General features: G+C 35.0%; 1 protein-coding gene across 1 annotated transcript in view; it reads right to left on the bottom strand.

The window, feature by feature from the left end:
- Positions 1 to 223: 223 nt before the first annotated feature.
- Positions 224 to 14,335, bottom strand: part of LOC101501634 (homeobox-leucine zipper protein PROTODERMAL FACTOR 2-like) — a 22,982-nt gene continuing 8,870 nt past the window's right edge. Inside the window, exons 6-7 of the mRNA XM_004487682.4 lie at positions 1,107 to 1,202; positions 224 to 737 (exon numbers count right to left, since the gene is read on the bottom strand). Coding sequence (XP_004487739.1) covers positions 351 to 737; positions 1,107 to 1,202 — 483 coding nt within the window. The 3' untranslated portion in view covers positions 224 to 350. The remainder of the gene's footprint in view (positions 738 to 1,106; positions 1,203 to 14,335) is intronic.

Raw genomic sequence — 14,335 nt, 5'->3', positions numbered from 1 at the left:
TTTAAATTCGTTATAATTTGTAGCTTTTCAATTTAAAAATGATTTTTACATTGAAAATTATTGTTCAAATCATTTTTACATAATTGTATATCAACATAAATCAACTATTGAAATTTATTGGTCAAATCGCTTTTACATAATTGTATATCAACATAAATCAACCGCCATTCAACTCACTTTTAGATAAAATCAATTTTATACAATCAATTCATTTAAAATCAATTCTTATAACCATAAAACCAAACAATACATTTAGTGATTCTCCATTGTGCTCCTATGAATTCTAAAAGGAAACAACCTAACAATCTCAATCATCATAAACTTTAAATGCAAGATCATTTTCTAATTAATTAATCTAGCACCCAATTATTGAGACGACTATGATACAATATTGAATCCTTTATGGAAGTAACAGTTTCAGTAATAATCCCATAGATAGTTTCAACTGAGTCAGGGGATATAGATGAAGAATTGTTGGTTTTATCAATGAGATGAAATGAAATTGTTAGAAGACTTTCATTGTTGCTTTTATTTTTTCCTTGATCATCACCATCTTTTGGTAACCCACCGGGGATAATAGCAAAACCCGATGGAAAAACAATCACATTATCTGGATTTGATCCTTTTGCAAGATATGCCACTGCTGATTCATCTAGTGGAGCATAAGTCACATAGGAAATTGTTGTGTCTGCATAACTCTCTTGTATGTAAAATATTTCAGTCTTGCCCTTAGAGGTCTATGAGAATCACAAATACGAGCACTCTTAATATATAGACATCCCTCATTATAATACAAGATAGAAAAATACAAAATCATTTTTTTATGATTTTAAACAATCACAAAATAACTTTTAGTTTTTTTAAAAATCTAAAAATAATATCTAAATTATTTTATATCAAAATTACTTTTACTTTAATTTACAACGTACGAATCTAAACTTTTTTTTTTAAATACATGCACAAATATCTATATGATAATATATACTTGAATTTTTATGTAAAAAATTGTTTGGATTGTCCGTGCATAACAACTAAATTTAGGTTGTAATAGAATTTTGAAGAAAAATAAACGGAGAATATTGATGGTAGATAAGAATTACACTTACACTTGCTTGCAACAAGGAAACACGGTTTTCTAGATGTTCACCGGTGATCATGTATGCAACTTCTCGAATGGAAAGTTTTCGTGAAAGTGTATCCCACTATAATAATATTCAACAAAAACAAAAAAAAAACTTATATAAATATGTTAGAACATGCCATGATAATTAGAACCAAAAAGAAGAACATGTCGTGATAATTTTATTTTTTGAATAGACATAATTGTATGAATGAACAATAAACATATACAGTACAAGATGTGCTAACAATCTACAACACTGCAAAAACAGAACACTTATCAGGTTTAGACTACATCAGGGATTATGTGTGAACGATGATTTTTGTATTTTCAATCATGAATTTCTAATACATTTATAACCCGTGTATTTTTAAAAAAACAATTATAAATAATAAAGATAAATTATTAAAATAATAGTGATAATTACTAAAATATCCCTCTAACCTTTATGGTTTTGATAAACTAACATCCGTCATTTCAATTTCTCCCCTTCATCTTCCTCCCTCCCTCTCCCTGCTATCCTATCAGTTTTATGCTCATATTGCTATCTGTCGCTTCGTCTCTTCACTTTGACTCTCCTTATCAACGTCGTTTTTTGGTAAGTAATCAACTGAAATTTATTGTTACTCTAAATCTCACATTTAAAATTTATCTTAAAAATATTGACATATATTTTAAAACTGTGTTGTTTGTGGTGTAAAAGATAGAAAATTAATCGTTTCTGAATGATTTACAAGTAATTTATGGTTTTTCTTCCTAATCTTTTTTACGTTCTCTAATTTGTCTTTGCTTCTCCTTACTTTCCTTATATGATAATAATGTTAGATTTATTTGTCATGAATCATGAATGATAATAATGTTAGATTAATTATTTAAAAGATAAAATAATTGCAAATTAAGTTATTAAAATATGGTAATGGGTCAAACTATAATGTGACAACTAACAACTACAAGTCTACAATAACGTAGGAAGAAGTTGAGTAAAGTTAGTCAGCTTATGTCTCTCCACTTGCATAGTAAAATTAACATATCTTCACGCGTCCCTTATGTATTATTAGTATTTTAGTTAATTGCAAATATATTTTCTTTCCTACATGAACCTCTTTGTTTTATATATTTCATGTTTGATATTTTGTGTTGTGTATTTTAATTAATTTGTGTATTTTTTTAGGAGTGAAACGATGTTTAAATATAAGAAAATTGATACATTTTTCAAAAAGAAAACTTCTGACAAAGTTGAAAATTGCAAAGCTTCAACATCGACAAAATCATATTTGCAATTTGAAACGAGTCGACGATACTCGTTGGAGCACACATTTTTCTTCTTTTTGTAGTATGATAAATTTGTATAATCCAACTTGTGCGGTTCTTCAAGATATTAGAAGAAATGGAGTAGGTTATGTTGAGACAAAATCTCAATTTAATGTTTTGATGAAAACAAACAAAAAGTTAATTAAGAATTCTAATTATGATTCTAAGTGTTTTGGTATTTAACATGTGCATTTAAGTGTGTTAAAACAAGATAGATATCAAACATCACAAATCAGATCTCATTAAAATCAAAGAAAACAGTTCTGGAAAACGAAGATTGATCTTGAAGTAGTTTTGGAAAACGAAGATCGATCTTGACTTATTGATGAGAAACGAAGAACGGTCTTCGTTTATGGCAGAAACAAGGATAATCAGTTCTCTTGTGAAAGATTGAATCCTGGAAACACTATTCATCTCATATCTTCATATAGAATCAACGAGGATCAATCTAAGTCATATTTGTTCCAGAATTTGAAGAATCAAAGACATGCTTCATTAATAGTATAAAACAAGATCATTCTTCAAATGAGACATTTACAAGTACAAGTTTACAGACTGTAAAGTACACCTAAGTTGTACTTCAATCCTGACCTGCATGCAAGAAGTCATCTCAGTCAGCTGACAAGAATCACAAGTACAAGTCAGCTCATTTTCAACTAAATTCGAAGATCAATCCTGGTTCTCAAGAACGATCTTGGATGCAGCTGTGATCACTCTTGCTTTTTTGCAGACTTTATCCAACAACTATTTCATGACAGCTGGCCCTATTTCAACGGTCATATGAGTTAACCCAAGCTCTCTTGAAGTCTATAAAAGCAGCTTCAAGATGAAGAACAATACACAACTCAAAGTGCCAAGAAAAGCATCAATCATTCAATCATACTTGAGTTTCTCTCACTCACATACATTGAATAAGTTCTGATTTTTCCCATTCGATTCCTAGAATCATTCTTGTGTTTTTCTCTGTCAAAGAATCAGATCTCAAACAAGAGTTGAGACATCTCAGATTCTAACAAAAACAATCTCGTCATTATTGTAAAACTCAAACTATAAGAGTTTAGTATAGTTTAGGTAGATTGTAAGATATCCTATCAAGGTTGATAGGTGACTTGATTGAACTCCTTTTTGGGTAGAAAGGTTTTAACTTTGTAGCAGATCAAGGTTGATCTAAACTAGGTGTTGTAAAACCAAGAAGGTTCTTTGTTTTAAATACTTAGTGGAAAATCTCACGGTTGTGAGGACTGGACGTAACCCGGGTTGGGTGAACCAGGATATATCCTTGTGTGATCTCTCTATCTCTATCTCTATTTATTTTATGCTTTACAATCATATTTTATATTGATAACATTGATATTGTTGTTTTTTACTAACCAAGATCAATCTTCGTTATAACCAAGATCAATCTTGAGTTGAATTTTCAGTTTTAAACAAGAATTTTTTAAAAGGGGCAATTATAATTCAAACCCCCCTTCCTTATAATTGACATTGTTACTTCAGGTTATTTTACATGTGGTAATGCTAATGGTGCTCATAAGCGTATGAAATTATTTTCGTTTATATTGATTTTGCACATGCTGAAAGAGATTATGGGAATTACAGATCATCTTTGTCAAGCTTTACAACATAAATTTCAAGATATACTTAATGCAATGCAATTAGTCAACAATACAAAAACATTAATTCAAAAGTTGAGAGATGATGGTTGGGATGATTTATTGAAAAATGTGATATTATTTTGTGAGCAGCATGATATTGATTCCCCCGATTGAAAGGACGTGCTCGTCATCAACATGATCACATCACAGTGGGTCAACAATATAGAGTGAATCTCTTTTATGTTTCAATTGATCAACAATTGCAGAAATTGAATCAAAGATTTTGTGTGCAAACAATGGAGCTTTTGAGTCTAAGCAATAGTTTGGTTCCTAAAGATATTTACAAAGCATTTGAAATGGATAATATATGTGTTCTTGTAAATAAATTTATTTTCTGGGTTTTAATTATCAAGATAAAATTAATTTGAGATTGCAATTGAAACACTTTATTTTTTACGTCGTTAGTCATCCATATTTGAATAACTTGTCAATTATGTCTGAATTATGTGAAGCTCTAAAAAAACAGGAAAGACAGATACATATTATTTGATTGATCGGCCAATTCGTTTTATCTTAACTCTTTCGATTTCTACAGCTACTACAAAAATATCATTTTCATCAATGAAGATTATCAAGATAACAATGCGTAACAAGATTTCTTGCTTACAATATGATGTTTTATATTGAAAAAGAAATAGCTGAAACCTTTAGTTCTAATTCAATTATCGATGATTTTAAGGCTTTAGGAGAACGAATGACACAACTTTAATTCAATGTAAATGTCTTTTTCATATATTATATTTTTATTGTGTATTGATGTTATGTTAAATCATTGATAAAACTATATGACTTTTATGAATTTCAATTATAATATTTTAGTTAATATTTATTGTTCCCTCCAATATTTTGTGCAATATTCGTCATTGTTTATAACACTAATTTGGTTCTTGTTGAATGAGAAGATAATATTAAGAGACGTGTTGAATAATATGTGTGTTTCAGCTACACAACGGAAATTCTTTATATAAACTTTGTGTGATAATACACATAATGACAAAAATACTTACAGACTGATCATTAGAATTGACAAAGCTAGTGATCATGTCGCCTGATTCGATCTTTTCTCTAACAAAATGGCAGTCTATCCCAATATGTTTGGTCCTGTCATGAAAAATATATTTGAGACAATGTGCAATGCGGCTTGATTATCACATATTAATGTCATTGGGTTGTCCTCTTCAAATTGAAGTTTTAGCAAATGTTCAACCAAATGAGCTCACATGTTACTACTGTCATGGTCATGTATTCTGTCTCAGTGTTGGATCTTGCAATAACATTTTGTTTCTCACTCTTCCAAGATATTAAATTTCCTTCGACAAGTACACAATACCTAGAAGTGGATCGTCTATCGATGGGTATGTCATCTATCTTCATAAATGAGACTTTTTTTAGTTGCACTTTTGATGTATTCAATAATTTGAAGGCTTAATTGCACTTTTGGTCCCTCTATTATAGGTGAAAATTGAAAGTAGTTCCCCTTTTTGTTTGTCCCCAGTTTTAGTCCCCCAAACAAAATTTGAGTCCAAATCATGATGAGTTGTCATTTTTTAATGACGTGTCAATAAAAGGGTGACGTGGCAGACGCTTATGTGGAATAAACTCATTATTATATTATTTTTGATTAAAAAATATAATTTATATTTTTAAAAACCATTATTATAATTGTGACAATATTTTTAAAAATACAATTTAATTATTAAAATTAAGTTAAAAGAAAAAACACCTAAAATCATGAACCCTAAAAAAATTAAAATCAAAAGCATTCACTTATGAACCCTAAAATCATTCTAAATCCTAAAATCATGAACTAGAACTAAAACCCTCTTTCATTTTCTCATTCTCTTCTTTCCCAATCTCTCCGCCTATAATCCTAAAACCTCATCCCTTCATTTCTTCACTATGGATTCTCAAACCCTATCTCCTTCCCAATTTGAACCAAATTATTCTGCTGTTGTGGAATCGGTTTCTGGCGATGATTTTGGTGTTGTTGTTGAGAATGGTGATGGTGATGGTGATGAGGATGTTGTTGAGAAGGGAAACAGGTGCATGCGACTGTTCTAGCAAAAGGGTATTGCTCAGACGGGTTCGTGAACACTAATTTGATAAATTTTTATTCGAATGGAGGTGGTGTTGAGCAAGAACGCCATGTGTTTGATGATATGACTCAAAGAAGTGTTGTTAGCTGGAATTCCATACTTGTTGGGTATGTTAGGTGCGGTGATTTTGATGCAGCGGGAAAAGTTTTCGAGGAAATGCCATATAGAAATGTTGTGTCTTGGACGACCATGATTGTTGGGTGTGCTCAGAATGGGAAATTTGAACAAGCTTTATTGTTGTTTGGTCAGATGAGGAGAGCACATGTGGAATTCGATCATGTGGCGTTGGTGGCAGCTTTATCAGCATGTGTTGAATTAGGGGATCTGAAGTTAGGAAGATGGGTCCATTGGTATGTTCAAAAGAGGCAAAACAACCCTTTGTCCGCTTGAACAATGCACTCATGCACATGTATGCAAGTTGTGGAATTATTGATGAAGCTTATCAAGTGTTTACCAAGATGTCTCGGAAAACAACTGTGTCTTGGACTATAATCATCATGGCTTTTGCAAAACAAGGTCTTGGGAAGGAAGCTCTTGATCTGTTTAAAGATATGCTTAGTGATGATTTGGGGGAAAATGGCGTAAAACCTGATGGAACAATCTTCATTGGAGTTCTTTGTGCTTGCAGTCATGCAGGGTTTGTAGAGGAAGGACGCAAAATTTTTGAATCGATGATACATACTTGGCGAATCAGCCCGAGGATTGAACACTATGGATGCATGGTTGATCTCTTGAGCCATCAACCCAGAATTTTTCATTTGTTTAGGGTTTATGATTTTAGGTGTTTTTTCTTTTAACTTAATTTTAATAATTAAATTGTATTTTTAAAAATATTGTCACAATTATAATAATAGTTTTTAAAAATATAAATTATATTTTTTAATCAGAAATAATATAATAATGAGTTGATTCCACATAAGCGTCTACCACGTCACCCTTTTATTGACACGTCATTAAAAAAATGACAATTCATCATGATTTGGACTCAAATTCTGTTTGGGGGACTAAAATTGGGGACAAACAAAATGGGGGGACTACTTTCAATTTTCACCTATAATAGGGGGACCAAAAGTGCAATTAAGCCTAATTTGAATTACAACATCCATATGTTCTTGGCAGGGAGAATTTTATAGTTGATTTACCACACTGACAGCGAAAGAAATTTCAGGACAGGTGACTGTGAGATAGTTTAATTTTCAAAAATCTCCTATATCTTCTGGAATTTGATAAAGGTTCCTCTAATTAGGTAGGAGTTTGACATTTGAACCCATAGGAGTATAATCTAGTTTGGCCTTTAATAGACCTATTTCTTCAAGAATATCATAACATATTTTCTTTGTAAAATTACAAGGCCATCCTAGAATCGGGCTACTTTAACACCTAAAAAAATAACAGTTTATTGAGGTCTTTAGTCATAAACTGATTTGAAAGATGTTGTTTCAACTATAGTATTCCTTAATGATCACTACCATTTATGACAATGTCATCCACATAAACAATAAGACAGATTCACCCTTAGACTGAGTAATAATAAAATACAGAGTGATCGACTTCACTACAGATTATACAAGACTCTTTGTACTACGGATGACTCTTCATCGTATGCATATTTTTCATTGTTTTTAGTCTTATCTATCTTTAATCATTAGTTGATTCAAAGAGTTATTTGATATATTTTGTTGATTTTAGTTCTTGGATTTAATGAAATGTTTATGTTCTTATTTCCTTGATTAAGTAGAGATTTTTCGTAGTTTTGCGTTGTTTCCTTGTTTTAATGCAATGTTGAATTTTGGTGAGAAATCAACATGATCTATGTGGAGTATTTCAGTCATATATGGAGTTGAAGATGTCCAATTGAAGTCAAACTAAGTATAAATGAAAGCTAAGATCCATATATACAACTTTCATGAAGACACCAGCCAAATTTGGACTCAAAAGAGGAGAAACATGCAATATACGTCAAAAAGAAGAGGTTTTTCACCTGAAGCACAAAAACATGCGTCTGGCGTGCATTTTGACATTCCTGGCACTATTCAGGCATGCCCATAACGCAAATCTTGCGCCTGAGCGTGTAGGGCGCTGCTGAATGTATAAAAACACGTTTTCTCACTTTCTAGGTATCTTTTTGACTATTAGAAAGTTTGGAGACTTGTGCCCTAGTAGAGAAACTCAAAGACGAACGTTTCTAACACCATTGGAGTAGTTTTAAGAATGCTTGACATGAGAAATTCATGATATTATAATCAAGGGATAAATGCAGGTCATGAAACCAATTAAATTAGTTGCAAAGACAATAGTTTAACAAGAAAATTCATGTACGGTAAGACTTAATTCTAATCTTAAATCCACTAAGGAATTAGGGGTTACTTTAGAATTAAAGGTTTTGTTAGTAAGACATTAGAGCAAGAATAATAAAGAGAATACGAAAATAATTCAATAAAGGAACTAAGTAAGTAGGATCAAATTAGACCAAATGTTGAATTTTAAATAATATTTAAAATGTTAACGGTAATAAAATTGATCCTTTATAGTAAAAAACTGAGTATATCTATTGGCCACCAAGCGAGAAGTGAGAAGATGTCGTTGAAATCCAACCCAAAAAACTGAGTATATCTATTGGCCACCAAGCGAGCCTTAAATCGATCAATCTTACCATCAGGGTCAACCTTCACGTATTGAGCCAACAACCAACTAAATACTTCCCATTACGTAAAAGAACCAGTTCCCAAGTATCACTGCTTTGTAGAACACACGTTTCATCAAGCATTGCTTGCCTCCACTCAGGATGGGATAATGTTTCACCTAGAGATTTAGGAATAGAAACAAAAGACAAACAAGACAAGCTAATGAGGAGATGGATTACGTGTTGTGCGAATAACCTTACGAAGAGAAATGGGAAGGTCATGCTCAAGTGGCAGGGCCGAATCCGGTGGTGACGTCGGAGGAGAGTTTGTAATGGGAACAAGAACATGCACAACGGAGGGTGGGCGACGACAATGATATGTTTGTAGTGGTCGTGGAGTTTGGGGGGCAGACTCAGCAGGTTCGATATGAATAAGAGTAAGCGGAATAGGGATAACTACCTAAGGAGGTTCGGGATTAATGTCTTGATGGGCCTCAATAGTTATATGGGTCGGTTCAAAATAGAGTACATACTTGAAAAAGGTAACATTAGCCTACGTAACGTATCGATGTAGTGCATGAGAATAACAACAATAGCCCTCTTGGGACCGATGATATCCGAGAAAGACACACTAGAGTGATTGAGCTGACAGTTTGTCGTGACCAGAAGATAAATTGTGAACAAAATACGTGGACTCAAATACACGAGGAGGTAGTGGGTGAAGAAGGGTATAGGGAAATAGGACCGAATGAGGGATATGGTCATCAAAGACAGAAGATGACATATGATTGATAAGGTAGCATGTTGTTAAGACTGCATCCCCCAAAAACAGAATGGAACATTACTATGAAGAAGTAAGGTTCAGGTGGTTTCAATGAGATGTCGATTTTTGGGTTTGGCTACTCTATTCTGTTGAGGAGTATGAGGACATGACGTTTGGTGAAGAATACCATAGGAAGCCATAAAATTTTGAAATTGATAAGACAAATATTCCTAAGCATTATCCCTTCGTAAAGTAGGGAATAGAAACACAAAATTGAGTTTTAATTTCTTGATAAAATTGCTCAAAAATATAAAACAATTTAGATCTATTTTTCATTAAAAACAACCATGTACAACGAGAGTAATCATCAATAAAAGTAACAAAATATTTATACTCTAAAATAGACACAATACGATAAAAACCCCAAATGTCATAGTGAACTAAAGCAAAGGGTGACAAAACTCTTTTATTGACTCGATCAGGAAAATGATTACGAGTGTGATTCCCTAATTGACACGACTCGCAATGTAAAGTGGACAACTTAAACAAACTAGGCACCAATTTTTGAAGTTTAGTAAGACTTGGGTGTCCTAGCTGAGCATGGATAGTGTGAGGAGAATTTGTGGCAAAACATGTCTTAGATGATATAAAAAGGTTAGAGAGGCCTTAAGACTCGTATCTGACGCCAATCGTCCATCCCGAACTCTGGTCCTACATGGTAACATTATGTGAGAACTTATGACAGGTCCAAATCTGCAGCGTGGAGAACTTATGTCCGCAAGGGTAAAAAAGAGAATAAGCAGTCTATTAATGACAGGGCAGAGAAACTCACTAAATTCTAGGGATTTCAGTTACACATAGGGGAATAAATTAAGGAGGGTAGGGGAGTATTGCCCATGAATAATTATAATTATCATTGAATTAGGAGATACTATTTTCTCTGGAGGAGCTTTGCTCTGGGTTATACATTGTATCAGAATTTTCCCTTCTTCCATAAATCAATAAATTTCCATTTTATCTATCATTTTACGTTCACAGATCCCTATTTTTCTGTGATTCTATCATTGGTCCGACCTGCCGGATCTTCGAGAACTACCAGTGATTTTTGTACGTTGTACATGCCACCGAAACTGTCAGATCAAATGGAAGTAGTTGAAGCAAGAATCACAGCGGTGGAAGAATCTGTTCGCCATGAGTTGAGGGAATTTCGCGAAATTATGATGAGCGAGTTCACGAGGTTGCTAGAGCAACGACCAATTGGAACGGGGGAACAATATGCACATTCTGAGGACTCAGTGACAGAGTATAAGATGACAGTGAAGAAAGTTGAGTTACCATCATTTGATGGTGACGATCCTGTGGCCTGGATCACGCGAGCTAAAACGTATTTTGAAGTTCAAGGGACGTCGGAGGAGGTGAAAGTCAGATTGGCGAAGCTAAGCATGGAGGGCACAACAATTCACTGGTTTAATTTGTTGAGTGAGACAGAGGACGATTTGAATTGGGCGAAACCGAAACGAGCATTAATTGAAAGGTATGGGGGAAGACAAAGTGATAACCCCTTTTAAGAGATGAAAGATTTGCAACAAACGGGAATAGTTGATGAATACATTACCACCTTCGAATATGTGTCGTCACAAGTAGCAAGACTACCGGAGGAGCAATACCTTGGGTACTTCATGGGAGGACTCAAGAACCCATTCGCTTGGAAGGTGCGTACATTGAATCCACAAACCAGATTGCAAGCAATGAAGATTGCTCGTGATGTCGAAACAGAATTACGTGGGTCTCTGATTTCAATAGGTGGTAGTGTGGGTGGGCTTCGCAGTTGGAAGGGAAGTGGGCCAAGTGGATCCCATCATTTGATGGTGACGATCCTGTGGCCTGGATCACGCGAGCTGAAACGTATTTTGAAGTTCAAGGGACGTCGGAGGAGGTGAAAGTCAGATTGGCGAAGCTAAGCATGGAGGGCGCAACAATTCACTGGTTTAATTTGTTGCGTGAGACAGAGGACGATTTGAATTGGGCGAAGTTGAAACGAGCATTAATTGAAAGGTATGGGGGAAGACAAAGTGATAACCCCTTTTAAGAGATGAAAGATTTGCAACAAACGGGAATAGTTGATGAATACATTACCACCTTCGAATATGTGTCGTCACAAGTAGCAAGACTACCGGAGGAGCAATACCTTGGGTACTTCATGGGAGGACTCAAGAACCACATTCGCTTGAAGGTGCGTACATTGAATCCACAAACCCGATTGCAAGCAATAAAGATTGCTCGTGATGTCGAAACAGAATTACGTGGGTCTCTGATTTTAATAGGTGGTAGTGTGGGTGGGCTTCGCAGTTGGAAGGGAAGTGGGCCAAGTGGATCGGGGCCCAACGGAAAGAAAGGATCTGGATTTCATTACAACCCAGGTTCGACCAGATCTGGAAGTGGGTTTAATAATAACTTAACCGGGTCAGAGCACAACAAAACCAGTTCGACTCAATCTGACTCAAATGCAAACTCAAACATTTGTCATAATACAACGAGATCTAGAAACGATGAGGGGAGAAGAATCAGCAATGAGCGCAACTGTGGCCTCAAGCATCTGCCGTATTCGGAACTGATGGAGCGGCGGACACGAGGGTTGTGTTTTCGTTGTGGGGAAAAATACCATCATCTTCACCAGTGTGCTGAAAAACAGCTCCGATTGATGATTTTGGGAGACGACGAGACGATTAACGAAGAAGGTGAGGTGATTTCCATAGAAGTTATGGAGGATGAGGATGATGTTCTTGATTGCAATTCCATGGGATTGTTTGATATGATTGAAGCAAAGAAAAATTTAGATAAAACGCCTCCAACTACTTTGCGCCTCAAAGGAAGTCTAAAGGGGGTTTCCATCGTGGTTTTAATCGATAGTGGCGCCAGTCACAATTTCGTTTCACCCCGTGTTGCTACTGCGTTGGGATTAACAGTGGAACAAGGAAGATCGATGGGAGTAAAGTTGGGAGACGGCCACCGTGTGTCTACTAGGGGGAGGTGTAGAAAATTGCAACTACAATTAGATGATTTCATCACTAATGGTGATACTTTTGTTTTGGAATTGGGTGATTTGGATATGATTTTGGGGGTGGCTTGGTTGCAAAGATTTGGGAAGGTGACTTTTGATTGGGAGAAAATGACCATCAAGTTTCAATGGGAAGGAAAAATAGTGGAACTACATGGTCAGTTCTTTACCAAAAAATACTTGGCTAATTCTAAGGCTCTTCAAGGGTAAATTGAAACACTGTATAGTTTGTTGGAAGAAGAATTGAGTCAGACTTCAAATGAAGAATTACAGGAGCTAACCCAAGACCAACAACAAGAGCTTCAAGACTTGTTGGAGAATTTTAAGGGGGTTTTTGAAGAGAATATTGGGCCGCCTCCTGAATGAGATATAACTCATGCAATTGAATTGAAGAAAGATGCAGGTCCTGTGGCTGTTAGGCCATATCGTTATCCTCACCACCATAAGGAAGAGATCGAAAAACAAGTTCAAAGCATGCTGACCCAAGGTATAATTCGAAACAGCTCTAGCGCATTTTCTAGTCCTGTCATTTTAGTTAAAAAGAAAGATGGGTTATGGAGGATGTGTGTTGATTATAGAGAATTGAATAAGGTTAGAATGCCAGATAAATATCCAATTCCGGTAGTTGACGAATTATTGGATGAACTACATGGAACGAAATTTTTCTCAAAACTTGATTTGAAATCCGGTTATCACCAAATAAGGGTGAAAGAAGGGGATGTGCATAAGACGACATTTCGAACTCATGAAGGGCATTATGAGTTTCTAGTGATGCCATTTGGGTTGACGAACACACCAGCCACTTTCCAATCCACCATGAATCAGATTTTCAAGCCACACCTCCGTAAGTTTGTCTTGGTATTTTTTGATGATATCCTAGTATATAGTAAGGGATGGGAAGAACACTTAGCACATTTATATCAAAGTGATGGAGATTTTACTATACCACTGTTTTATCGTTAATAAAAAAAAATGTAATTTTGCTAGTAGGAAGGTGGAATATTTGGGTCTTGAAATATCGGAACAGGGTGTGGTTGTGGATCCACCTACGATTAATAGCATTTTGGAGTGGCCAATCCCTCATAATGTCAAAGGAGTGAGGGAATTTTTGGGGCTGACCGGTTATTACCGAAAATTCATTGTTGGCTATGAAAAGATAGCTAAACCATTGACAGAACTAACAAAGAAGGAAGGATTTCATTGGGGTACAGAAGAGTTGAAGGCCTTTGAGAATCTTAAAAGAGTTATCGTGCAAGCCCCAGTTTTAACACTACCAGATTTTTCACAACCTTTTGAGATTGAATGTGATGCATTCGGAAGAGGAATAGGTGTAGTTTTAATGCAGAAAAAGAAGCCTATAGCCTACTTCAGCAAAGCATTGTCCAAGAAAAATTTAAGCAAGTCTGCGTATGAAAAAGAATTGATGGCGTTGGTGTTGGCAGTTCAGCATTGGCGTCCATATTTGTTGGGAAGAAGATTTGTGGTGTACTCCGACCAAAAGAGTTTACGACACTTGCTCGAACAACGCATCACTACGGCTGATCAACAGAATTGGATAGCAAAATTATTGGGCTATCACTTCGAAGTGGTATACAAGTCAGGTCCAGAAAATAAAGCTGCTGGCACTCTTTCAAGAATGCATGAGGAGGCAGAGTTGAAAGGGATAACTTCTTTTCCCATATGTATGCAAGAGCAACAAATTCAGCAGG

This window comes from Cicer arietinum, chromosome 1 (genome assembly GCF_000331145.2).
Source record: "Cicer arietinum cultivar CDC Frontier isolate Library 1 chromosome 1, Cicar.CDCFrontier_v2.0, whole genome shotgun sequence".
Taxonomy (NCBI): domain Eukaryota; kingdom Viridiplantae; phylum Streptophyta; class Magnoliopsida; order Fabales; family Fabaceae; genus Cicer; species Cicer arietinum.
This window is presented reverse-complemented; position numbering and strand designations above follow the sequence as displayed.